This window comes from Schistosoma haematobium, chromosome ZW (assembly GCF_000699445.3).
Source record: "Schistosoma haematobium chromosome ZW, whole genome shotgun sequence".
Lineage (NCBI taxonomy): Eukaryota > Metazoa > Platyhelminthes > Trematoda > Strigeidida > Schistosomatidae > Schistosoma > Schistosoma haematobium.
In genome coordinates this window covers 23,896,744-23,924,518 of record NC_067195.1, presented here as the reverse complement: position 1 = coordinate 23,924,518, position 27,775 = coordinate 23,896,744, and the positions used below count along the sequence as shown (strand labels likewise).

Genomic DNA, 27,775 nt, shown 5'->3' with positions numbered 1-27,775 from the left:
ATTATTAGTAGTCATGTTACAATGTTTATTTCCTAAGCAGATATGTGAATTACGATTGAGCATTATCATCGATATCACTTTATAAGTCAATTTGAAATTAACAAAGTTGATTTTAACTAAATATGAGGCAGTAACTTAAGTTTGGTTTATAAATTCGATTTGTACAGGTTTCTGATTGTCAGGAGTGACACATTCTAAACCATCTCATGATAACCATAAATTTTTAAAAGTTGTAAATGTAGGATAATTAGTTTACATTTTTTTTACCACATCTGTCTTAAGGAAATATTAAATTAAAATTTTCACCATTTTAATTGTTCCTTTTCTTATATTTACCGTGAATAAGAGTTATGTATATTTTATTTATTAAATGTAACATTCATTCACTAATTACAGTCATGCATCAAGTAATTTTTCATGTGAAATTTCATATTATGTAGCTACGAAATATTGTTTTTTTCTTGTATACCATAGCTGTTACTATGACAGTTTGACACATCCCATATTTGTAACGGTAATTAATAATGATAGTGACTAAAGCAGGTGTAATTTGCAATTACAGGGAAAAAGTAGATTAGTGGCAATAATTTTTCGGATAATTAATAGTAAAATGTCATGAAAATTTATTAACATCCTCATGAATAAGCATTATATATCTATTCTGAATTTATCATTTAGATCTCGTTATTTCATTTATACGTGATATTAATTTGTGAAATTGTGAAATAGCCTTGTTGTTGACAGAATGAAACTGATCAATTTAACGAAAAAATAGTTGAGAAAAAAAAAACAAATTGCTTACGGTAATACTGTTAATTAAATTTTTTACTAAGTAATTATCATTATTATTGAGATTCCTCACGATTGTTGTATTCTATGTAATTATTTGCAAGGAAGACGATGTGTTAGGACATAATGAATAGCTTTAAAGATTGGTTCATTAGAATTGTCCAATTGAGATCCGTGCAATTGAACTTCGAGAAGGTAGAGAACTTGTGGTTATGAAACTGATAGTTGTTTAGAAAAACAGTTAGTATTCCGTTAGCTTATAGAAAGACGACTGTCATCTCTATCTGTGAAAAGTGCCGGTGTAACCTATGCTACAAAAATACGTAAATAAATGAACTTTAAATTAAGTCCAACCATTGGCCTCTGTTATTTTTTCACGGATTGTTGTTTTCAACTCGTCGTGATCATCAACAAAAAGGGTAATGTTATTTCACTTTACGGGTTATGTTATCCCCCGAATGCCCTGATACAGCCGAATGTGATGAGGGTTAGCCCCCCACTCGAAACTCTCTCACATGGCAACGTGTAAACAGCCACTGTCAAGAAAGCTTTATTCAGTCCCTGCTCTTGGAGGGGGTGTTTACGAAATCGAGAGGACGAGGAGCGAATGTCCGACGCTTAAACTGGCTCGGTGTATATGAGGGATCCACCTAAAGGAGTTGTAAACCCTGATTCCAAACCAATGGTGCACGTGGGCTACAGGATCCTGAGGAAACAAATGATGTGTGAACCTATTGTTTGCCACCGGCTACCATGACACTGCATCTCCTCACGTCGCTTCACTGCTTTGTGGACTATACTTGTATATCAAAGTTTCAGGGTGTGGTCCACTAATAAAGCTACCTGCTTCGGTTTGGGCACCCGAGAAGTGTCCTAGCTCTTACACAAATCTTTTGGTTTGTGTGGCCCATATATATATTTGGTGCCTCCTTGTACCAATGTTTATGTGTTTAAATAAATAATAAACTTCACCAAACTTCTAACATATATTCAAAATTATCTTTTTGAATTTTACATTTATATATGTCAGTTATTCAAAACATTATTCGATAGAATGTTATTCTGTGAAGATTGTTTGAACGTTTCTTTTTTATGATTTCGGCAGTTACTACCACTATTGCGCAACTTCAACTCACTTTATTTAATCCAAATTATGCTTAAAAGATTATTTTTATTTCCATTATTTAGACCGTATTTTTATAATAGATTTCTACAAGGTCGATATCTCTGTGTTCATATTGATATTTGTTTAACTTTTGTTTAAAACATACCCTATTCTTTGGGTATTCAAATCCATTTTATTTTGCTGCACTACAATGAAGGTGATATTTGCATTAAGGACAATTCATTATCGTTCTATGATGGCTTATATTAGATAGAGTATGCGTGACTTTATAAAAGAACTACTAGTTGTATATATAGGCGATTTGTATCTGTTCAGAAAATATGCACTTATCTGGTTCAAAATTATTTCAGACTATTCTATAGATGTTCATATCCGATAAATTTATTTATTTAGCTTAATCGTAATTTGAAATTGTTTATTAGTTTACTGATACAGTTTTTTGCATCCTAACTTCAATAGTAAAGACGTAAAAGTGTAGAAAAAGGTGTGTTTCTTTTTCAAATATTTTTTTTATTCATAACCTTAATATATTTTCTTAATTCTCCTCAGCAGTTCACTATTTGAAATTAATGTTCATCGTGAACTGAGAATACACAGTGTTATTTAACATAAGGGGATAATAAATGGGTTTTTTTCTTGCTAGGAAAGTCTGTGACTTCGCAACAAGCATCAATCCAGAATTTTCAGGTTACCTAGCCGATTTGGTATTTATAAGCTACTTGGTCGCAATTCATCGTTTTGTGTTATTCAAATTCAGTCAGTTAATGTTACGCCATATATCAATTTTTTTGGTTTCAACAGTTTTGCATTTGATAAGAATCATTCCGAAAATTCTATGGATATATAGATCATTTGATGCTGGCTTAGCGGTTTCAAGGTTAAGCGATAGCCATGACACGTGAAGCTGTTTTGTACTAGGACATCTAGTAAATCTTGGTATTCCATGGTTGTCTAACTTGGGTCAATTGGTTATTTCAATAGAAAATCTTCAAAAATTCTAAGATCAATTTTTTTTCCCAAATTTCTTTCATTGGTGTGTTAACATTCATACGTCGCAAAATGTTGACGATTTACCGATCGATATTTTATTTATTTACCCTTCTTTGCTCCTTTCTGTCTTTCTCCTTTTATTCTCTATCTATTTTACACGACAATTGTGAAAGTTGGTTAAATTTTTTCTACAAATATATAATATTTGAAGAATTTCTGTTTCAAAACAAGTTAGTTTCTATCTTTATTCGATTAATAATGTACCAAAATATTGTTTATTTTTCTCCTTGTTTTATGGTGATAACCTGTTGTTAAATTGGATTGTTGAAGGGAACATGCAAGAGTAGCAGGGAATAACAGATCAAGTGTTTATATTACTTCAATTAAGTGATATACGCAATTAAGTGGATTTAAATATTTATTTTTCATCTCGTTTTTTGTCTCTATTGAACTATTGATTTACCGATTAAATCAATTTAAGTTTTCATAGAAGTTAAATACTAGTTTAATCGTTAAATGAAAAAAGTGATATGTATAAAACAGATCAAACTTTAATGTATCTGAATTTAAGATACACCTTTTGGTATGTGTTTCTGATATTTTCTAACAGCAAAGACTGAAATAAGTGGGACAAGTTTTAAACGAATAGTTATGGTGATTGAGTGACAAGTGCTTTAGTGGCTAAATGATTACTTCATATGTTATTCATCAACAACATTGTACTATTGATTTGTTCTAAGATATCTTGTAAGACCACCTAGTGTTGTCATTTTTTGATTTAATATTTAGTGGTATTTATAGTTCCTCAATATTCTGATTTGATTGTTATATCACGTTATGAGTTTTTCTTCTTTATTACCCCTGATGCCTAATTTCTATGAGTTACCACAAACTAATGATTAAAAAATCGAAGACGAATGATTAAATAAAATTGAATGAGTTACTACCGTCTTCTGTTATTTTTAACATTAATACTCTTTCAAAAACAAAAGTTGAGTGAAGAAAAACTATTCTTTTTAATTATCTATTCATCATGAATTCACGATAGTTGTATGAACTAGTGAGTTTCTTGTCAGGTTTTTAATGTAAATTTTCGATCCTGGCTCAGTAGTCTAAAGTTTAGGCATTTTCACGTTAGACCAAATGTTCTGGGTCCGATTACCGGATATAGGGTCGTCGATGCATACTGTCGTTGACGTCTATACTTGGATGTAACTGTCATCCAGTACTTCAGGTTTTCAATGATGCCCTGGTTTGTGATTTAAAGTATGTTAAATAATAGTCTGAGACTGATAGGTCCTGGGTTCGAATCTCGCGGGGGACGGGATCGTGGACGCGCGCTGCTGAGGAGTCACACTAGGACGAAACGGCCGTCCAGTGCTTCCAGGTTTTCCATGGTGGTCTAGCTTCAAATGACTCATGATTTCAACTATTGAAATTACTAAAATCTCCACAAATCCCCTTCTGAAAATAATAGTCATTTAATAAGTAGGTGATTAAAAGAAGTCGCATATTCGACTTTTACTAAATTCATAACAATTTTTTACCTATATTGAGTATGCGTTATTTTTGTCCGGCCGTATCTTTTAAAATAAACAGACTGAATATACCACCTTCTCTCGTAGAAGGTGTTTTCAATTGTAGTTTCTACTTAGTTGAATTGGTGCAATTCAATGCAATTACATTTGTAAAACCTATAAATATAGTCGAATTGGCATTTAATAGACAATTGCACACTTTACAAGTAACAACCGCTGTGAGATGTTTCTCGAGCTACCATGAGTAGACAAAAATGTTGCTGTTTGATCTTGTTTTTTCTAAGAAAATGTTTTTCGACTGCCTTTTCTGCTTATTATGTTTGTCATTATACACACTATATCTATGAAAAATTACTGTGTACGTGTTCCAAATGATAAATAGTTTTAAACCTAGCTTTTTACTGTCTTTATACTTAATTTTCCATGCTTCACGAATATATATATACTCTTTGAAGTCAGAAAGTTTTTAAAATGAGAAATAGCTTGGTGACCATTTGCGAATCTTAAAACACGTTGGTTATCAATTCCATTAATCGATGTCACTTATGTACAAACTGTAATATTAATGGAAGTTAGCATAATTATAAATAATTGAATAGTAGTTAGTATAATTTACATTTGTATGATTCCAAATAGCTGTTGTCGATTAAATGTAAGATACCTCTTAGTATGTTTTTACTTTTGAAATAATACACATTAACCACTATTTCTCCTACTTGTATCCAACATCTATACACTTTCTATTAAATATCACGAAGCCCACGAATGATTAATTCCTGTCGTAGAAAAAAAGTTGGGTAATCAATTATATTTAGCTAAAATACGATGCCTGGCCGTTTTTTAGTTTATTGTCACCATTGTCAGATCAATTCCTTTATCTGTAATGAAACATATTCGTGGAAGCTTTCTTTTTTATTGTAAACTAATGAAAAAATTTCTGACTTCCCCAAGTTGCACATTGCAGCCATAAGAAAATATTTTCTGTAGTCAGTATAGTTGGCAGAACTTATTATTATCATTAGGTTTTCTTTCAAAAAATTTTTTATGCCATGTATTTTAATGTTTCTTGTCTGTCTTTATTTTCATATCCGGGAAATCAAGTTACTTTATTTCGGAGCTATCATTTTTGTTTCAATGTTTTTTTCTTCTCCCATAAATCTTTACATTATTTTCATAAAGTATTGTTCGAATTTGTTTTCCCATGTAAAAACACTTGGAATTTTATCTTCTGTTTAGTTTTTAATTAACCTAAATTCAAAATGTCCACTTGAAATATAGATGATCATGAAAATACTAATATAGCCTTACAGTGATTGTTTATAAGCCATTACAATACACACACTTGTTACATAATCTACTTTTTATAAGTGCCGTAAGTATCCTGATCATAAAAAAATAAAATTATTTCATATTTAATTTTGCTTATTGTATGCTTTCACCAGTTTATAGGGAACTATTTACTACGATTTATATTTATATTATCCATGTGTAATTCCAAATGTTCTCTCTGATATTTTTGACGATACAGACAAACAAGTTAATAATATAAACATAATCAGACTGTTTGATCAGTGTACAAATTTTTAATAAATTATTTTATATTGTTCTGTGTACCATAAACATTTTTATTGTATCACATAGATAGTGAATATTTTTGATTGCCTGTTACAGTGAAAGAGAAAGTCGATGGGAAACACGGTGATATCAATAGCTAATTAATGGATAATCTAAATAGTGTTTGTTTTAGACTAAGAATTTCGACTAAATATTACATAGATATATTTTTGATGTAACCATTGCTTAAAAAATAAACGTCTTCAGTTCATGTTATATTTTGTCTTATATTAACTATTGATAATCAACTAACATGATTGATTAACCGAACTACGACTTATTACGTAACATGAAAAAAATTCAGACGTGAAAATTAACGAAATATTTCGACTTACAAATTAAGTAATTCTGTATACTTTTGTGACATAGTTAATAAACTGTCATAAGTGTTTCCATTGATTGTTGCTGTTGTCAAAGTTTCTACTGGCAACTGATTGTTCATTATTTAATTTTTTCACTTCTGTATCTTTCTATACTAGTGTTATCGTTTTTTTCCTTGATGAAGGATATGTTCTAATATATCACTAACTATATATGTATATATATAAATATTTTTATACATGTCTCAATTGAATCCCATCTTGGATACTTTATAAGAATGTTTATGTATTAAATGTGGTAAATATGTGTAGTATTCTATTTATCAATATTTCCCGATTTCACTCATGTAATTTTATTTGTTTTTTTTTCATATTTTAAACAGAAAACTGTTATGACTTCCAATTGCTTATTTATTTTCCTATAAATACGTGTGGTGTGTTTAAATACATTTTATTAAAAAAAATTCTTAATTTAGAAAACGGACATGCAGATTATTCCCCTCTTGTCCAACAGAATTTAAGTATTGTGTGCGGTCGTGTAGTTTTGCTTGTATAATTATACACTGACACATGTATTGATCACGTGTAACTCACCATGGTTTTATATGATTCAAAGATGGTAATAATTTTTTCGAGTCGAGAACTCAATATGTTGATTTCTTTTTTTTCTTTTATGGCAATACTTTTTTTTCTCTCAACCATATTCATTCACATCCCTTCTGGGACAGGTATCAACATACACACGCACTGTTACAATTGCTAATAACAGTTATCTAAAATATTTATTTATACAGTTTTCATATACTTCATTCTACATTAATAACTAACATGAGATAAGTGATTTTCGTCGTATAACATACTTGATCTTTTCACAATTCTTTTTTTTTTATCTTCGAGTCTATTTCCTCTCTTATCACTTTTCTTTCAAATCTGTTGATGTTTTTTTCCTGTAGTGCTGTTCTTGTGATGACTTGATAAGGAAAGAAAATGAAATCAACTTGCTTTAAGAAATAATTATTAATGGATTATATATATCTTTGCATATTTCACGGGTTTTTTATGATTTGTTCTTACTAAACATAATGCCTAGTTGCGAAATTCTATCTCATTAGGATTTCCTGTTTATAAATTTTTCGATAAATATTATATCTTATCGCATTATATTCAACTTGATATCTTTAAATCTAAAGTATCTTTCATTATTTCCTTTTTTACTTTGCTCTATAATAATTATTATATATTCTCCGTCATATTTAAATCTGTAGGACGAAAACCTTGACAGAGATTATTTAACAAAATTTTTAATAAAAATATAAGATAATTCAACTGAAAAATCGATTTATTTAAGCTTTAAGCCGGAGTTGTTTTGAATATATGTTAACGATCTATCTATCAACAAGATCCAGTTGAGTTATCATAGGGTTAAATCGGACTGCTGAGAAGTCCCAAATTACAACAACAGTTGATCAGTGATCTCTGGTTTGAAGTTGATTTCTAGTGGACTTCAGTTTATTCATGAATGATCTTTAAATCACAAATAATGTACATTAAATTGTTGTAGTTATTTATGCATAGAAACTGATTACATTTTTGAATATTGGTAATCTATGCAGTTACGCGCGCTATCTTGAAAGTTCGGAGATTTTCTCTTGAGGAGGTCTTGTTTATGCGGATGTGAATAAGTGTGAATAATCAAAGCCTTTTTTTTGTAAAATAGAATATTTTATCTTTATTCTACGGTCTCCTCTTATTCCTAAAATATAAGTTGATTAACAAATTGACGAGTGAGATTCGCATCCTAGATATGTATATAACGAGAAAAGTCCATCAAAATGAATAGTAACACATCACTACGAAAACACTTGAGTAATTGATTGTAACTGTGTATATGAGAGGATTTCTTTGCCGTAGTTTTAACGATATATTTTTCAATCTTATTTGTTCTATCTACATGAGTAAATGATAGTTGTCTTTAAATAAGAACTCATCCACTTTTTGTGTATTATTCCGAACACACTATTGAAAACTAACTAACGTAATGTATATCCATAAATTTATGTATAATTTTCTTCCAAGTGGTGTATTTGATAATTTAGACTGATATAAATATATGCCAGATGGTATTTCACCTATGAATGATTGAAGTAAATTCTAGTTGAAATAGATTCTATTTTAAGGGAGGGCAATGAGAATTTTTTCAATGATTGAATTCCCTTTCAATATTTCAGAAAAGTTTGATCAATGTTCCAATGGTAGAACTAAAAGTTACTTAATTGTAAACCAATATATAAACTCTTGTATTTGAATAGTATATATATACTGTAATTTAAGCATTTCTTTATTTTTTACATAAATTAACTTGTTTTCTTTTCAGGTGTTTATTTCAGCTATTATTGGTGTTATCCATTTAGTCAGATAAATTAATTACTATTGGGTTACTTGTTGCTTCTTTCTTAATTTTTATATGTTTATGTATAGATTCTCTCTCTTCCTGTGTTACTTTAAGGATTCTTTTTTGTTTTTAGACTATCTATCCACTAAAAACTAAATTATATTTCAGTTTAAATTTCAATCGAATAGGTTATTAGGTTTAATAAAAAAATGAATCTACTTTATAAGCTGTCCTATAGCTCAACTGATTTCAGTACATAACACCGGTTGTTAGTTAAGCCTTTCGAAGATACATCATTAACTTCCCTGCCTCACCTTCAGTTTCATTCATAGATATACTTGTGGCAGCATGTATGTAGAAAGGATGAAGGAAAGGAGTTCTACTAGTTTTTCTGAACCTATGTCTAAATGACACTAATGTCTTCGCAAATCCACTCGCGAGTCACTTGGTGGATAGTGGGTAGTATTCAAAAGATTTACGAGATAATAAAAAATATCGTACACCGTTTTGTGGAAGCGATGGCTATCAAACACTTCCGACTTTACTTCTGTTTGCAAGAAGACGACGCGATTAGGCTTTTCTCTACTGTGATAACTATGAGTGTAGTCAAACAATCTCTTTGTAATCCTTTAATCTGTTATAAAATCTTACTGATGCTCACATATTAATTTAATTTGGGTTTTAAGTCTATATTCTTTTCTTAAATTTGATTAATTCAAACTATCTTATCATTCCTCTATACCATATCATTACCATGAATATTATTGTGTAGATGTTGTTTCGTGATCTCTAGTCTCTATTCATTTCTCTCTTCAATGTATGACTAATAATAATCACCTTTATTTCATCTCTCTAATTGTAATTATACTAATCTTTTTAGAGCAGGGTGTTCTACAGTTTATCACTACATCTAATTAGCAAATTAAAAAGTGATTTTTGATGAACAGTTAGAACTGCTTTTACTTATCATACAAATAGTGTATTTTGATTTTCAGTCAGTTTTAAGGCCATGTTGCCATAACCACTTGATATTTAATTTGCTCGCAATCTGTTAAAAATTCAGTCGATCAATATGCATCTCTCTAGTTTCTTTTCTAAATAAGTACTTTTCAGTTCCTTCTTATTTATCTATGAAGTGAGATGTTTTGGCCGATAACCTACATCGATCATAACGAATATGTTTAAATTTGATAAGTTATGAAAAATTACTTGATACTGGTCATTTGTTAAGCCTCTGATTTATTGTGACCTGAATTGCAGTAAATAAGTTTCCATAATGGAGAATAAAGAGAGACATTTTTGGTGTCTTGATAAGTTTTTAGTCTAAAAATCCATGGATGATTTACAAATACTTCTAATATTCAATCATTGAAGTTTATCTCAATGAATATGTTTTCCACTTGAGGAAGAAGTTCTTGAATTGACTCGACAAAGTCACAATGTAGAGTGATAATTTTGCTATTCAGAAATTCGCCTTCCAAATATGTAGGTCACACATCCAGTTACTTCTGTTAAGAGATTTGAGCAGTTCTACTTTTTCAAACAGAAAACAATTTGACTTGAAACAATATTAACGCAAATGTGTACTTGATCATCAATTCGCATTAGTTTCTCCCATTACATCCTGTTTAAAATCACCTCTTCTCCATACTGATCAACTAAATTAATGTCAAACGTTTATTTTGTATTGTGGTGTCGATTACTATGTTAAGCCCACATAACTTTTTCTAGCTTCCGAACAAGCCAGTTTATTCATTCTTTTTGAGTCACATTTTGACCTTGTCAATTATTCGCTTATCAACTTTGACTGTTGTTATATGTGCGTATGTGTGTTCATTTCTTATTCTACTCATTATGTCTGTAACTTATTTTTGTTCGACCATAAATATATGGATTCACGCTTGATTAAATGGAGTTGGCTCACTCGCCTTCTCCACCGCGCGTCATTTCATTTTTCTTTCTTCACTCATTTGTCTGGATCAACGATTGTATGAAATATACGTATCCGAAATTCATTCTCGTATTTGACTTATTTAATTCCGTTATTCACTAACGCAAGTCGATAATCATATACGAGGATTGACGATATACGCATTTCAATAATAATGATTCGTATAATCTACCTGGAGTCAGATACAGGGCCACAAAAGTACGATGCACATTTTGTGAATAGCGTTTTAGGATTTGTTTGAATTCCGTAAAGCGCAAGTGTAAAAAAAAATATGCTAATTTCATTTTTATCATAAAATGTTTTCATGTTATTAATTAGTATTTATACTTTTAATGAGATTTAGAGAATAGCTACTTAATTTTTCTTGTATTTAGTATAATTGTAATTGTTTCAGTGGACGCTTTTTATATCAAATAATTAATTGTAATTTATAGACATCTGATTATAAAATTAATTATGATTAATGTCTGTTACAAATTCGGGACAAATAATCTGATTATAAGGTAGAAACTAAACAGAACACGAGATACTTATTAATACACTCTTTTGTGCATATATTACACTAATCCTTCGCGGTAAATACTGTTTGGCACCAATGAAAATAAAATAGTCATTTAATTGTCTTTTTGGTATATTTTTGATAGAAAAGCTTTTCATGCGCATTAATTATATTATGGTAAATAATAGAAATTGAATATGTGTCTTCACTATTTTTTTCTAATTACCTAAATCAAAAGCATTATTTTATTTTTATTGATAATTTCTGCGTGTCTCTTGTGAACTTTTTGCTGGGATTAGCGTGTACTTACTTTTTAATGTTTGTTGTTTTTCGCTGGAGAAATTGTGGTCTAGTTCAGCAATCTTTTTCAAGACTGATTTTTGTCTGTTTTTAGTGTACTAACTAGTTACAAATCTTTTTGTTTTTAAAGAAAAATTACAAACGACTCTTCTCTGTTCAAGTGTTCTCTTTATTGTACTGCAGTAACCTGATGGCCGATTTAAAAGTTCTTGGTACTAATTTGAAGTGTTTTCGATTCATATTATTTACTGTATTGTTTCAAATGAGATATATAAGGTCAATGGTTTTTTCAAGCTGAAAACTATCTTATTGGTAAATAAAGTTTCTATAAAGACTTTTTCTATCATATTGACCGTGATAAATGAGTGATAGTTATATTTCAAAGCGTGATGGGACGATTATATTTTTTAGATAAATTGTAGAGAACGTTCGTCCAATTGCATAATGTAACTTAAAATTGACCTTCAGAAATTGTGTTAAATATATGCAATCACCGTTGAAAACACTAATGGCGATTAATGGTGCCTTTTAGTTCTACAAAATCACTGAACTGACATAACACTTTCTGTAATCAAAAAGTAAAGTACCCGGTAATTACTGTTCAAAAATATGTATACTCATGCGTTAACGTATTCTTCACAGAAAAAAAGACACAGGATTGAAGAGTATATGAATAGGCTTTTTCATTCATTCAGTCAGTCAGCTGCAATGTAGGACTAGGCACATATATGCATCTGTCCAAGTTGCCACACCTTATTAGCACGACAAGATTATCACTAAATTCATAGAAGTAGTTACTCCAATGGTAGTAATATATAACAGATTGAATAAAAGGATATAATACAGGAAGAAAGAATTAGTTGGTAGAAAGAAACGTATAAAGCAATTTTAATTTCACGGTTTAGGGGAAGACGAAGATTGTATACACCTACACCAGTGTGACCGATTCTGAGCCATGTCACCCAGAGTCTCCAACCATTGGTTTTGATAGTCGCGTGGACCCTAATCAAATAGTCTGCATCTACCGAGATGGCTAAGACTAGAAGTTGGTGACTTCATGGACTGACGTCACGTTTTGGTTTGACCGCCCCTAACTTTCTTTGTAACTGACAAATGCACAGATATTTTGAAGGTGGAGGTTTGCCAACATGTCACATTTTATCTGAAAAGCAAATGACAATACTAATCATTGTCATCATTATAAAAAGTTTGAAATAATGTTCCCTTATTATTGGAATTATTTATTACTATTATCTTCACTATTTTATCTCATTATATATTTTGAATAATTAATAACACTTGATTGTTATTTCAGCTTAAGGAATTAAAGAGTAAATGACAAGAATTTAAGGTGGAGTAGTTTTGAGTTTCTTCTTTGGTTTGATGAACATTTCTGGTTTATTTTTTCCAACTGTTTAGATAGTCGGTGAAACAAAAGTGTAATTTACCTCTTCGTTTATTCTGATGTATAACTACACAAGTTATATATTATTGACTCATTCCCTTTCTAAAAATTTATTTATGTTTATCATTGTCCTGCTCTCTTTCTTTGAAGCATTCTTAGTTGGACATTCATCTTTATCAATCCTCATAATCGTGCAAAAAATGTTTACTGTTAGTTTTGTGAGTGTATAATATTTTTTGTTGACTACAGCTCATCACCGGGAAACGAAATTTTCTCAGTAGTTTCGTACAAGATATTTACACTTTAGTAATTACATATTTTAATTCAGATTTTAAGTAACTTTGAAATGGGATGCCATAATGTTTAGTATAACTAATGATTTGTACACCATGAGAATGTACAGATAACTTTTCATGATACGTATGAAATCATTATCTTTTAAAACAAAAACACTAGCATGAAAAACATACATAACTAACTTGCTTTTTTTAACAACTCAATCAAAATTGTAACTTGTTTACAATTTAAAAAGGAAAAAACAAATCATCTTATTTAATATAAAATCACTATCACAACTTTATTTATCAATCAATCAAGTTAAAAATGGGATTTGAAACAGAGGGAGCAAATGTTAATTATCTATCACATTTAAAATAAATAATAATAATAACTTCAGAATAAATTTTCAATATGACTATATCAGTACACAGTTTGATGGATTACTTATTCAAATTTTCCTTGGTTATTTCAGTCTCATTAGTTCATTTTCTTGTGTGTGTGTGTTTTAGTGGGTAAGTTTGCTATGTGATTATTTTTTTCATCGTTTTTGCAGCTGTCGAAGTGTTTGATAACTGAAGATAGAAGAACTATTAAGTACTTAACCTTGCAGTTGTTTCCATATGATGATCAAAATATTACTTTGATATGGTAAGAAATCCGATGGAATGGTTTTAAGTAACAACGTATTATCTCTTATTATAACAAATAGATTGTAGCTAGCTATGGAATTCAGGACTCGCGTTTTGGGACATTTATGAGCGTATATAAAGGTAATCTACAGAGGATGCACATATAGCAACAAAGACTGGTCAAAATTCGATTCTAAACACCAACATCAGAATAATTTATTATTTTCTATTATTCATTTCTTATTATACAATATTAGTTCGTTTTGTATACACTAATATTCCATTCTTATTTGATACTCATTTTTCTATACTTTATTGACTTTATATAGTACCGTCATATTTAAGATGCTTAACAGCTGTGAAATGACATACGGTTATTATTCATTTTTTATTACATCTAGATAGTCGATCCGACTGCCCCCTTTACGTATATCTAGTTTTGTAGTTCAAGACACAAATCGAAATAATCCAAGGAATTACTGATAATCAGAGAGTCCTAGTTTTCCGTTTCATCCTAATTTCATGTAACATCTACAGGTTCCGCAGGTAACACACTGAACCATAATCCAAGTCAGGTATAACGGTGACCACCATCCACTGTCATTGGTCTGCAACTACTTCATTCTTAAAGTTGAAATGCGGATCATAGTCAGTTGCTAGGATGAAGTTACTTATTTTAAAGTTTGATGACGCTTGACGATGTCAGACAACCTAATGTTGCTTTTTTACCACACTTTTTCATTTTCGGCGGTTTGAAATTCTCATAGAATATTCAGAAACAAAAAATATTTGTTTTCCATAACTTCGTCATCAGACTGTTGTTATGAATCCATAACTATTGTGTTACAAAGGCCAAATTAAGTCATTCCACTGAATTAGACAATATTGTGTGCTAAGAAGTAGTAAACCTTTGCATCTGTTACGTCGTAGATACTTCAGAATTGTGTCATCTGTGCATTAGAAACATTTTCGAAGGTTGTAAGGTGTCAAGTTATAGCCATTATTATAATAAAGTAAATCCTGTAAATAAAATGCATAGTAGGATAATTTTGTCTACTTGATGGATATACTGGTGATAATAACACCGTGTGAATATAATCTTTCATAAGGTAGATGTTATGATTAAGAAATTCACATGGATTGGGAAAGACGAGTGTTTAATATAAAAACGGAGCAGGGGATATATAAACGGAAATCGGGGAGGGGTTGAGGTGATTTACAATGTCCAATTTACATATATCATAATTCAATCCTGGATCAAGGTAATTACAAAGGTTGAACATATTTCTTTTGAATACCTAAGTTAGGTTTTCTAAAGTTGATTCTGATGGCTTCAGTTATGTGAAGTGGTCATATACATACATATTTATATATATTTTTTCATTCAGTTGATCATTTTCTTCATCAATTTACCTTTCAATGGTCTAATTTCAATTGTTGTTGGTATAAAATTAACATTTTAAATTTTCTTTTGTTGAAAATGATCTTCGTTTACGTTGTTAAAAAAATATTGATCTTTCTGTATCGAAGTTAATTTGAGTTAGGGTTTTCTGCTTTTTTATGGATAACAACAAGTTTCTTTAAATGGGGTATTTAATTTTGTTTTCGCAAACTCTATTAATTTAGAGATTTCCAAAGAATAAAACAAGGTCGATCCACTACAGTTATTCTTTTCTCCTTTGATTATTCTCATCAAAGTGAAATTATTCGAAGATTGTTAAACTGCAATCGAGAATTTAAAATATTTTAATAGTCCATTTCTGTGTTCGAAACGCTCAGGTCTTCAAACACACTGTGCCATTTTGAGTTATAGTTTATTTTAGTTAGAAGATTTGTTAAAACGTTTAGTCTGCAGGTATTATGAATGAAGCTAATCAAGTTAGTAGAGAAAATAAACTTAATTTTAGTATATATCAAAACTAAAAAAAGTGATTGAGTTAATGGTAATGGTAGTCGTTAGAATCGGATTTATTGAAAGACACCATCTGTCTCTACAGTGAGATATTTTTTAAAGCACTTTAGATGTGCAAACTGTATTGATGGTTATGAGTTTCATGAGAATAATGGGTCAATTTTTTTCGAGATACTATGAAGTCGAATGAAATATCCAGGTAATCGTCGTAGTCCTTTTAACCCTTTATTCAAACGGTATTGATTGAGAATAATTATGTACCACTTTTTAAAAAGAATTTTGATGTTTTTTGAATTCTGTTAACTATGAAGTAAACTATGTTTATTCACTCATATAAATTTATTTTACTGATCATGCTTTTTTCAAAATAGGAAATTCGGCCCAGAGGCACTACAAAACGAACTTTTAAAGGAAATACTTTTTATATCTAATCGTAACTTAGGAAGAGATGATCGGTAAGTCTGTTTTTATTGTTAGTCGAGTATCTGTTATGTTGTGTTTTCATGTTGTTGGGTTTTTTAGTTCACTGTTATTGTTTGATCGACTGATTAATTTCGAAAGGTACGTGAAACCTACTAAAATCTGGTAAACATTTATGTATTCGTTTGGTTTTTTTAAAGAAAGAACATTCGTTTGTTGATTTGAAAAGTCTTAAGATAAAACGAATGATCTAATTGTCCTCAAATTATTCTACTCGCTTTTATTTTTCATAAATATTGAAGGCTTAAATATCTATATTTTCTTACATAAAGTAAATTCAATCGTCAAGTTTTCAGGGATTATTAATCCTCTTTGTGCAATTTAGCTTTATTAATTAGATTTTATGAAATTGAATCTTTGGGATTTGTTCAAATACTAAATTTGTCTATTAATAGTGTAAAAATTATAGAGATGAAAACATTAACCACTTCACTACTGCACCGGTTTGTGAGGCTTTAAGGTATTGTTTGTTGATGTATGTACGTGAACTGCCGAATACTTCGAGTTGTCACCCTGTGTAACTCAACAGTAGGTTCACAAAAGTGTAAGGATAGATAGATAAGATCAGTCTTTACATTCACTAATACTGGTTACACGAAATAGCTATAGAGTTGTTTTGTTCTTTACAATACCCAACTTTGATTGATCCATATGTCTTACGTAACTTGACAAAAACATTATCCGAATTTTATGTTTTTGTACGATAGATATTATGTTTTAATGTTGGGAATAGTCCGTAATGGCATTATATATGTTTTCATGAAATATTAGCGAGTATTCAAACGGGATATATTGTGTTCTAATAATACTGAACAGCTCATTTTAGCACTAAATATGATACTCTTGTTTTCATGTATCACATTTCAAGGGAAGAATCTAACCGAATATTGTTTAATTTTTGTTGCCATTTGATTATGATCAAATTAGATAAGTTATTGTGAACAACCAGTGGCAAGATCTTTACTAACATTTCTCGCTAATTAGCTCATCTGTAAGCCGAATGTGTCTAACAGGCTAACATCAATTGAAGAGCACCACTCTTCAATCAGCAATAAAAACTGAGTAACATTGCTCTGGTCCCTACTCAATATGCGATTTTGATTTAAAGCAACCATTACATCTACCCGATATCATGTTAGAATAAGTGAGTGCCAAACTTTGTATCTGTTGCAATCATTTATTGGAAAGTGGTAGATGATTGCTCATATCCAACTCTTTTCGTGTATTCTTTGCTTTGTGTGTCTTTATGTGTTAATAATACTAATCTTAGTACATGAGGTTATAAAGGTGTTGATCAGCGGTTTAAATGTTACCATATAAAGTGCTTTTTCAAATCAAATATTTTGTCTTACCTGTTTTACTATATGATTTTAGTTAACATTTTTCACCAAATAATCGTTTCCACATTTGTAATCGTAAAAATTTGGTCAGTAAACAATGTGTGTGTGTGTGAGAGAGAGAGAGAGAGAGAAAGTCAAAGTGAAACAAATATATTATTTCTTCAGAAGTTTTTGACACCCTTTAATTATATTAATTTTTTTTCGTATATACACACCCAAACATAAATATATGTTCGTCTTGTTTTCTGGAAAAAGTGAACATTATGAAATCTAATGTATTGACTAGTATTACGTTTCCTGTCCTCATATAATTTGATTTTGAAGATTCTTTATGATATCGCTTTGAGTTTTATCATAAATTATGCTTTCTATCATACACTATTATTATCTATTAATTTCACGAAAGATAATAATATATTTGTAAAGTCCCAATGAGTAGAAAATTAGATTTCTGGCGTTTCGTAACTTGGTTTAAACCGCTTCATCAGGAAAGTAAAATTAACATCAAATTAAATTCACACAAATTTAAATAGTACAAAGGACACAAAGCATAATATTTTTAGCATAGTAAAAATTAAAATAGGTCTGATCATGTTAATATTGTTGTGACATTTCGGTCACAGTTATTTTTACTGTGTGAGACATGGCTGTTTGTAATTGTGCGTATGTTGGTAGGTATAAGAATTGTGATATTTGTAATATGGAAGTGTTCGGTTAGGAGCATTGATATGTTTTCTAATATTGTGAGATGTGGACAGGACTAATTGTGTAGATATTTTGATAAATAGATCCTTAGGCCTTTCTTTCTGTTAAGCGCAGCGGTGTTTGGGGAAATATGAAAGAGTTCATTCTGTCGCCTTTCTTCATAAGTGGAAAATCTTTTAAGGAGTATTTCGATACTATTAATATCTATTTGATCGTTGTACTGGTATTATCATTTTGATTTGCAGACTTTCTATTAATGCAGGGTTATTTGGAGGTCTTTTTGTGTAGTTCAGACGTTCTTTGGCACAAGTCATAACTTCACAAGAAGACTCTTCAATATAGAATGAATCACAGTCTGCACTTCTCAGTCTGTAGGCACACTTCTGTATCGAAGTATTAGGGATTTCATCGTTTATTTCAAGTTGAGTATTTCGAAGAAGGTTCGTTATTTTGTTGAATAGTTTAATCCTGTGCGATACAAGTATTCATTTGTTGTTCTACTATTGTAATATGAGAGATGTTTAATTGTTTTTGTCTGTACGAATAAACTTCAGTGTTAATCATTATAGTAAGAATAAGACATTTTACTCATAAGGAAAACTCGATTAACGCATTTGGAATAATTGAAATTAGTTCTATTTATTAAATACGGTGAGAAAACCACATATAGAAATGTAACGAGATAGGGGATTAAATGAATTAAATGTTTTTATGAAAGTTTTAATCGCTTTTCCTTTTTCTACCACTAAGAGAATTATGGAAATTCCATTATTTTTCATAAAAACCCACTAAATTCCCTCGATCGATAACTGAATAGAACTTTCCTCAGTGACAGATGTTAACCAGCTTTTTTATTGTCAACTGAATAAATATTTTAGTAGATTCCGATGTTTCAGCTCGATTGGAACTCATCATGAGAATCAATTATATTATGGGTTACAATGTAACATTAGCATCAGCAGGAAACCCTACTAATGGGCTTAAGCCCCATTATATCTCTTAAATTTCACCACTGTCACTTAGACTAGTAATGACAGTAGCATTTAATCTAATCAACAGAATACTATCTACTATGAAACCATGTAAATATGATTCGGACTTTTTATTCGCTGTCTTAACTGTGATTTACATTCCTTTATCCAGTTTTCTTCTTTATCATGCCCATTATCATTATAGTTTCTCTTTAGTTCGATTTCGCTTTTTGATTTCTAATTTCTGATCATGATTCATAGAGAGATGAAATCGAGTTGCGCAGATATCTTTGCCGTTTTGAATATATTGCTCTTTGTTAGACTATGCTCATTTACCTACACCTGTTACCCCTTGTTGAGGAGCATAGGCCGCCCGCCATCATTGTCCATCGAATTATGTCGTAGACAATCCTTCCCAGTCGTTTCCATCTGCTGTTCATCCTTTTGATGTCTGCTTTCAATTCTAGATTATACGTTTTTCCATAAATATCAATCATAAAGTTTACTGAATTCAGTTCAAATTATTTCTATTTGAAATATACACTTTAGTATTTATACAATTCATTCTTATCAACAACGCTGTCGTAAAACGGAATCTTTTATTTTGTATTCAAGTAATCGAAATCTGTCTCATTTTATTTTTGAATGATTCAGTTCCAATACTTGGTTACTCACGTGAGAGTTGATTGAAGGGAATTATAAACCGGTTCTGTTATAATTTTGTATGAGATAAACTTATACTCTATGAATGACGATATTTCTTTAGATTGTAATTTGAACGTTGTATGTAAAAATATAAATTATTATTCAGTATTTTGGTCGTATTGCAATATGTCTGAATAAGAATAGTAGTACAATACAGCAGTCACCTATCACTGACTTCGTTGTATGACATAGATTTTAAATAATTTGTACACTGAATCGTTAGTCTTGATGACTGTAAACTCAGTAGACTTGAGTATCAGATTAACGATAACTAGTCTGTTATCCGTGCCATAAAATTACACCATATCGTTGTATAATGTGAGCTACGCATTTTCTTATTAGTTCACCTTGTTTCTGTTTGTAGTTTCCTTTGGATTTACCATTTAATGAATATATAAATTGATCAAAGGACTTTGCGGTTTAGTTTTTAGATTTTTTTTCTGTCCTACAAAAATGAATATTTTTTCATATTTTAAAAGTCATTCTATGTAGAATCCCAAGGAACTGTATTGAGTTACACTAACATGATTTATACCACAATGATATTGAATTTTTTATTCTTTAAAAATGCACTACAAAAATGCAGTCATCAGGTTAATGTATATTTTGTGTGCTGAATTAGATAGTCTATAATGTACGTATGTGTATGGAGTTTAAAATGTGGTTGACATTAACACATTTTAACTATTTATATTCTATGTAATGAGTTGTGATAAAAACCCAAATGAATTGTATCTGTTTTCATTTAGATAACATTGATGACATAACGAAATACAAGTGTACAGTCGAAGGAAATCGATATACAACATTTACATGTTTAGACTTTTGACTATTACTTGTTTTAAACTGGAAAGAGTAATCATTTTTATAACTTTGATTTTATTTTTTAGGATTTTTTCAAACTGATGATTTCCTTTCAAACAAGTTGACATTTTTCTTCTGTCATAATGGCATATTTCCCTTTTTTCTTGATTTATATTACTAGACTATCGTATAGTGTACGTGGCGATCATACTAAGATTTGTGTGTACTAGATTTCTAAAACATATGAATTTTATTAGATCAGCGCTATCAGTAAAATATTGTACTCATCTTCCATCACTCTTTACACTAAAATGTCCTTGGTTCAACCTCATGAGGAATTGTGGATGTCGTTGCGTGTGAACAGTTTCAAACTTAGGTGTGACAACTATTCAGTGTTGATGGAATTCACAATGTAAATCTTCATTCATGTTACGTGATATTTTCCTGATAGATTCAACTACGTCCCATTAAATTTCGTTATTTGTACTCAGGTATGACACTGATCGACATTACAAGTATGGTTCGCTAAGCTCATTTTGGTAAATCATTCACAACAATGTTATTATATTGTGTATAATGACGTGCGAATTTGATATAGTTAACTACTATGGGAATGATTACCGATTTTATGCATCGATAATTAACAATGGACATAGACATAACCATTTCTATTCGCCTAGGCATTATTAGATGAAGTATTTCTTGTCTTCTCACTTACTGAACTGTGTAATCTTACGAACTTTGCTACTGAAAATAAGAAACTAGTGGGATATTCTAGAGTCAAATTAATATTTTTTTACAAACTGAGCTTAGGTGTACAGCTTAGTCTCACATCTTATTAAAAATGTTCATATGTAGATACTTTTAAAGATTAACTGTGTGTAAAGTCTAATTTTATGTGGTGATCCCAGTTTGCAAGCTTACATAACAAAGGTTTGTGCCAGTGGCATTAACAAGGTTTGACCTAATAATTTCAAATAAATTGAGCATTAGGTAGGTTGTTACTAGTAAAAGTAATATATTTGTAATATCCTAATGAGTAGAAAAATTAAGTTTTTAAATTTTTTTGAGTAACGTCTGAGCTCCAATCCACAATCCAGTGAAAAAACATTAAAAGATGTAGTCCCATGGTAGCCGGCGAACAACAATAGGTTGATACGCCATTTGTTCCCTTAGGATCCCGGAGCCAATGTGCACTATTGGTTTAGAATCAGGGTTTTACAACTCTCTTAGATGGACTTTCCATATCTACTAACCCAATTAGAGCTTTGGACATTCATCCTCTCAATTCCGTAAACAACACCCGTTCTGTGAGAAGTCAGTGAGTAGGATTTCCTTGACAATATCTGTATATGCTTGGTCATGTTGGAGCGTTTGGCGAGAGAGTGTACTCTTACCACCCTTGACCGTATCATATTCCCTGTCGTTTTCTTTATTGCTGTTTACAAATGACTGTAGAATAGTTTTTATCCTAATTCATAATCTGTTACATTTGCTTGAAGCTTCACTAAGTTTATGACAATTCTACTGCAGAAAATTCGAGTTGCGTATCGTGTATTGAAGCGTTTAAATTTATGTTTTGGGATTGATCTACTTAATTGTCTTTGTTTTATAGTAATTTGTGAAATAATGCATACAGTAAGTTTTAAAAGACTAATATTTGAACGAAGAATATTCTTTTCGATAAATTCTCTTCAAGTTCTACAGTTATATATCCAAATTAATAACCCCATAAATGGCCAGGTTTAGGGCAAAGTGTATCGTTTAAAGCATGTGAATTTAGGGTTGTCAAGCAAAATAATATAAAATTGTTGACGCTGATATGACTCATATGAATCAATCATTTATTGGGGGGATTAATAATGAAATTTAACCAATAATAATAATAATAATACAAAGATTTGTGAATAAAGATAATAGACAATTATATTTGACTACGAAAGGTCGTAAGTACATTAGTTAAATTAGGTCATTCAATAGCTGAGACTACTATTGATCAATCGGCCTTGAGGTTGGACAGGGGAGGAGAAACGGCCGTTTTTCGGATTATTAATTTGGATATATAATTATAGGACCTGAAGACAACTTATCAAAAACAATATTCTTCGTTCAAACATTAGCTTTTTAATATGATGAGGATCTTTATACAGTGAATTTTAAAAAAATTCATTTTTTTCTTTAGTTCGTTTGTTGATATTTGAGTAATTATAAAAATCAAAATATTGTTGAGGGACTGAATGGTTCAACTTTAGTTAGTGTGGAATATAATACCAATCTCTGTTCAGTTTTTTTTCAATGTTTAACAGTTTCATCGCCTAATCTAATCGACTTCATAGACCAATGCTTTTATTCACATTTTGAGAAATTCATCCTCAATATCGTCACCAGTAAAACACACTATTATTGTTGAATTACGTAGATTAGTATAGATTTTGTATACTTGAAAGACATTTCCCTTTTTTATTCATATATTAAAAGAAAAAAATAAAACTAACTAATTATACAGTATGATCAGCTGTTAATTTCATTTTATGGTTCAAATAACAAGTTATACCAATAATTTCGTTGTAGTTATCAAATAGGGTAAAACAAATAAACAAACAGGATTATTTGTTGTTGTTTTTTCCAAAGTTAACTATGAATATTTCCCAATCAGTGTGCTAAAAGTAATAGATCTTATTATCGTATGTTTTTGTTAGTTCATTTGTTTATTCCTAATTTTGACAGATATATATTTATATATATAGTGTTTATTTTATAATTCTTTCTACAGAGTATTGAAATCAATTGAACTGTCATTTTTTAAAATAAAATAAAAACATAACTTACTGGTGAGATTATTTATATTCACAACAACCTAACCTATCCACCTACCTACCTATTGTGTTTATATGTAGTTCCATTCATTGACGCACCACTGTGTGTGTATTTTCAAAAAATAACAACTTTTGTGCTGTTGTTTTAAACTTTTGTCATTGACCTGTCATTTGATAATTGGTTTTTTCTCTCCACCTTTTCCCTTATCTTTAATTCACTTTCTTGATTTATTTATTTGTTGGACTTCCAATTATTATTATTATTATTATTATTATTATTATTATTATTATTATTATTATTATTATTATTATTAAAGACTTATGTTATTAGTATTCATTTTATCCTGGTTTTTTTCCTTTTCGTTTTATTAGTAATATTATCACTACCTATTTCGCTTTTATGTTTACGCTCATAGTATGATTTAGAAAAGATTGAACTAAAGTTTGCTTTACTTCAGCCTAATTCATCTTACAGGAATCGGTTTTTATAAAGTAATGTTTGTTTAATGTTACTGTTGATATAGTTTAATAGATGTGATAAATCACTGTTTTACTTGTTTGACTCACTTTATCTTGTATGGTAAACATTGATTGTCAAAAATATTAAATGTGCTTGACAATTTAACCGTTGATTTTGCTTAAGTACAGTTACTGTGATTCATTTTTTTCTACAAATCAGATTTTTTGCGTTGTTTTTGGATGTTGATCTGTGATGTGTAGAAGTAAGATATATAATATTTGCAATATACGTTATGCAATATAATAAAAATGTAAAACAATTCAATAAGATTTTCAGTTATAAATCTATGCACCACTGATCAAACATTCTCCGTATTGGCCTACAATATCCCGCTACTATGGCGATTTCCACTCAACTGTCATCATATTGTGGAAATGATGAACAATAGTTATTTCTCAAAAGGTCTCTTTGATTAGTCTTTGCAAATGAACTCTCCATTCGAGTTCTTAACCTCTTCTAATAGCTCAAAACTGAATCTACGTGGCAGTTTGAACACAAGAGAAAAGGCGCTAAGACTGGTGATAAAAATAAAGCAAAATGATTTAAAAATACGGTCCATTTTAAATGACATATTTCCAGTTAATTTTGTATAGAATAAACTGAGTTATATAATTCAACATCTTACTGTGTGAACACATATTTACCATATCCTACAATTAGGCACCTATACTTCTTAAAACGTGAATACATGTCACATGCCCAAGTGTAAAAGAAATCAGTTTCATATGTCATTCGCATTTTAATTGATTAGGCTATTACTTGCCATATCACTCTTCTATTGAGTTTCAATGTAGCGATGTGACCAGTGTTTGTAATCAATCTAATAAGTGTTTTTCCCATTTCTATGGTTTAGTGATACATAACTTGTTTAGTTTACACTTAGATTGATGTATCTGGTCATGTATGCTTTTGTCATACTTCCCCTTCAATGCAACGTAACATTTCGAAGTGAAAATTTATAATATTAGAAACTCAAATTTCAGTATCTACACAGTAATAATAATCATTCTCTCTAATCTTTAATTTTCTTACATAATCTGTACTGAGAAGTTAAAACTAATAGTGTCATATATTATTTACAGTATACTGAATACAATTGTTGTATGCACTGTATCGAAATTACATGTTCTATCACTGACTTGTATATTTAAATATGACTGAAAAAGTAATATCTCATTTTCATCGCCTAACATTCCGTTTGATAGAAACAAATTATTCTTCAATAAGATGTAAACGGTTGTATAGTTTGTGATTTGTGTTGAAGGTCTCATTGGTATTCGGAAGCCTTTTGACAGTTGGTATTTGTAAAATTATTTATTATTTTATTTTATTTGAACACATAAATATTGGTGCAAGAGAGCGCCAATATATATGCGCCACACAAAACAATGAGAATTCGAAGAGAGAAAAAAAGGTAAGGAGCGTGAAAAAAAGCAGAACAATAACGAAGAGGTTGGTGTAAGGTAGTGTAGTAATAATAATAGTAATAATGAGGGAACGGAATGGTACAATCAGAAGAAATCTCTCAGTTAAGGGAGATACAACCACTTTTTATGAAGAAAGTAAAAGAAGGTTACAGCAGGATCGCCACTGGCTTCTATTCTGAGCCATATCTGATAACGTCTCTAGCCACTGTGTAGCATCATCTCTCGGACCCCAACCAGGGAGTCGTGAAGGACCGACAGAAGCCAGTCCTTTGCAGCTTTCTTTCATACCACGACACCATGTCATGCACTGACCACCTCTCCGCTTCTTCCAACCAGTCCCAGAGTCGGCAAATAATGCACGACGTGGAATTCTCTGGGACGACATTCGTAGAACATGTCCAAGCCACCGAAGTCGGTGTTTTAAGGTGGTGACATCGATTGCATTATCATCTCTGTGCCCGAACACACGATGCCGAACCTCTGCATTACTGACATGATGTTGCCACTGGATGTCAGCAATCCTTCAGAGACGTCGATGATCGAACACAGAGAGTCGTCTAATGTCCTCAACTCAGAGAGGCCAATTTGTAAAATAATACATTCTTATTGCTAAACTATTCAACTTAAAGCTTTATCTACGTTTTTTAACAGTAGTGCTGACCTTCCAGATTACACGTATTAAAAACGATATAAAGTTTATCATGGATTTTGCAGAAAGATTATATATATAAGTACGTCTTTTTAAAGAGGTTGATTAATTTCGACATGTAATTGTTTATAGACTAATCATTTCTGGCTAGTTTTGGGTAAATAAATGAACGGAACTTTTTATTCTTCATCTAGATATTTCTTTTCATGAATTGAAATCAACCAAAAAGCCCGACTGATCAAATAGCTATTTCTTTCTCAATATTTTTGACTAGTCCACTTCCTTAATTAGATGAAGTGTCAAAACGAGAGTATCTCTTTTTGTCGTGTTAGTACTGTGATCCTAGTTAATATTTACTCGTCTATTAGTCCGCATTTTCTGAATTAAAAGGACTCGTGGTTCTACTTCACTAATCGCTTTGAAATTCTGTCGAAATTTGTTACCATTATGAGTTTGTATAACTACACGTCATCACTTTTTTATTGTGGGTTAGACAAAACTGTACTGAATTATGACTTGGTGTTCCACAATAAGCCTATAAGAAGGGCAAAGCTTATTTGCCTCTTTAGAGACTGAAACTAGGACTTTCAGGTCAATATTACCGTAACCGAGATCACTCCGTAATGATTACCATCTACAGACCAAAATAATCTTGGTAATTCGTTTTATTTAAATTATTACATTAATGGAACAACCAAAAAACAAGTAAGTTGCTTTTTGTATCATTGAATGTGTATTCGTTTTCAAACTCCTTCATGTTTATTTACCCAGTACACATTTATTTATGTACTCGGTTTAGCGACACATTGTAAATGTTAGAGTTGTTGATAATATCCAACGCTTTATCCTGTGAGTCAGCTGTATAAATAACAAAAACCATGAAATAAACATCAAGTCACTTTTCTGTCGATTTATGGATTATTGAAAAGTGCAAATCAAATAAATGATGTCATATAGTTTATTAATTTTTGTATCCAGTTGGACTTATCATATGTACCTGTATTTGTACATTTTTATGATTAATGTAAATCATGACTAGTTTTATTTTCAATTCTTTCTAGTTTACATCTTCAGAGTTACTACAATTATGACATCATTCGTATATTATATATATATATATATGCTCAAGGTTTAAAGAAATTTTCATCACCACTGTAAATGATTTTTGGTTCTCAACTCTATTGTAATCTACACATTGAAAAAATATCCCTTTCTTCGTTCAAAGTCTTATTTTATTCTCTTACTTCGCCTTTACCTAATCAACATTACACTACTTACTTACTTACTTACTTACGCCTGTTACTCCTCGTGAAGGAGCATAGGCCGCTCACCAGCATTCTCCATCCAACTCTGTCCTGGGCAATCCTTTCTAGCTCCGTCCAGTTGTAATTCATCGTTTTCATATCTGCTTCTATTATCCGACGCAATGTGTTCTTTGGCCTTCCTCTTTTCCGCTTCCCTTCAGGATTCCAAGTTAGGGCTTGCCTCATGGTGCAGTTTGACGATTTGCGTAATGTATGTCCTATCCATTTCCATCTTCTTTTCCTAATTTCTTCTTCAGCTGGAAGTTGGTTTGTTCTCTCCCACAGAAGACTATTGCTGATGGTATCCGGC

The 27,775-nt window shown here is 30.6% G+C and overlaps 2 protein-coding genes across 4 annotated transcripts in view; one reads left to right on the top strand and one right to left on the bottom strand.

Moving 5' to 3' along the window:
• MS3_00003071 (uncharacterized protein) overlaps positions 1 to 6,785 on the bottom strand; it is a gene marked incomplete at its 5' end in the record, with an annotated part of 31,070 nt that extends 24,285 nt beyond the window's left edge. The window contains one exon of one of the 2 annotated variants that reach the window (XM_051210754.1): positions 6,393 to 6,785. In XM_051210754.1, coding sequence (XP_051070773.1) covers positions 6,393 to 6,499 — 107 coding nt within the window. The remainder of the gene's footprint in view (positions 1 to 6,392) is intronic. The other variant, XM_012942102.3, reaches the window with a different exon arrangement.
• Positions 1 to 27,775, top strand: part of ASNSD1_1 (Asparagine synthetase domain-containing protein 1) — a gene marked incomplete at its 3' end in the record, with an annotated part of 93,209 nt that overhangs the window by 45,185 nt on the left and 20,249 nt on the right. For both annotated transcript variants that reach the window (XM_051210752.1, XM_035731949.2), the window contains one exon: positions 16,116 to 16,199. In XM_051210752.1, the coding sequence (XP_051070771.1) occupies positions 16,116 to 16,199 (84 nt within the window). The remainder of the gene's footprint in view (positions 1 to 16,115; positions 16,200 to 27,775) is intronic.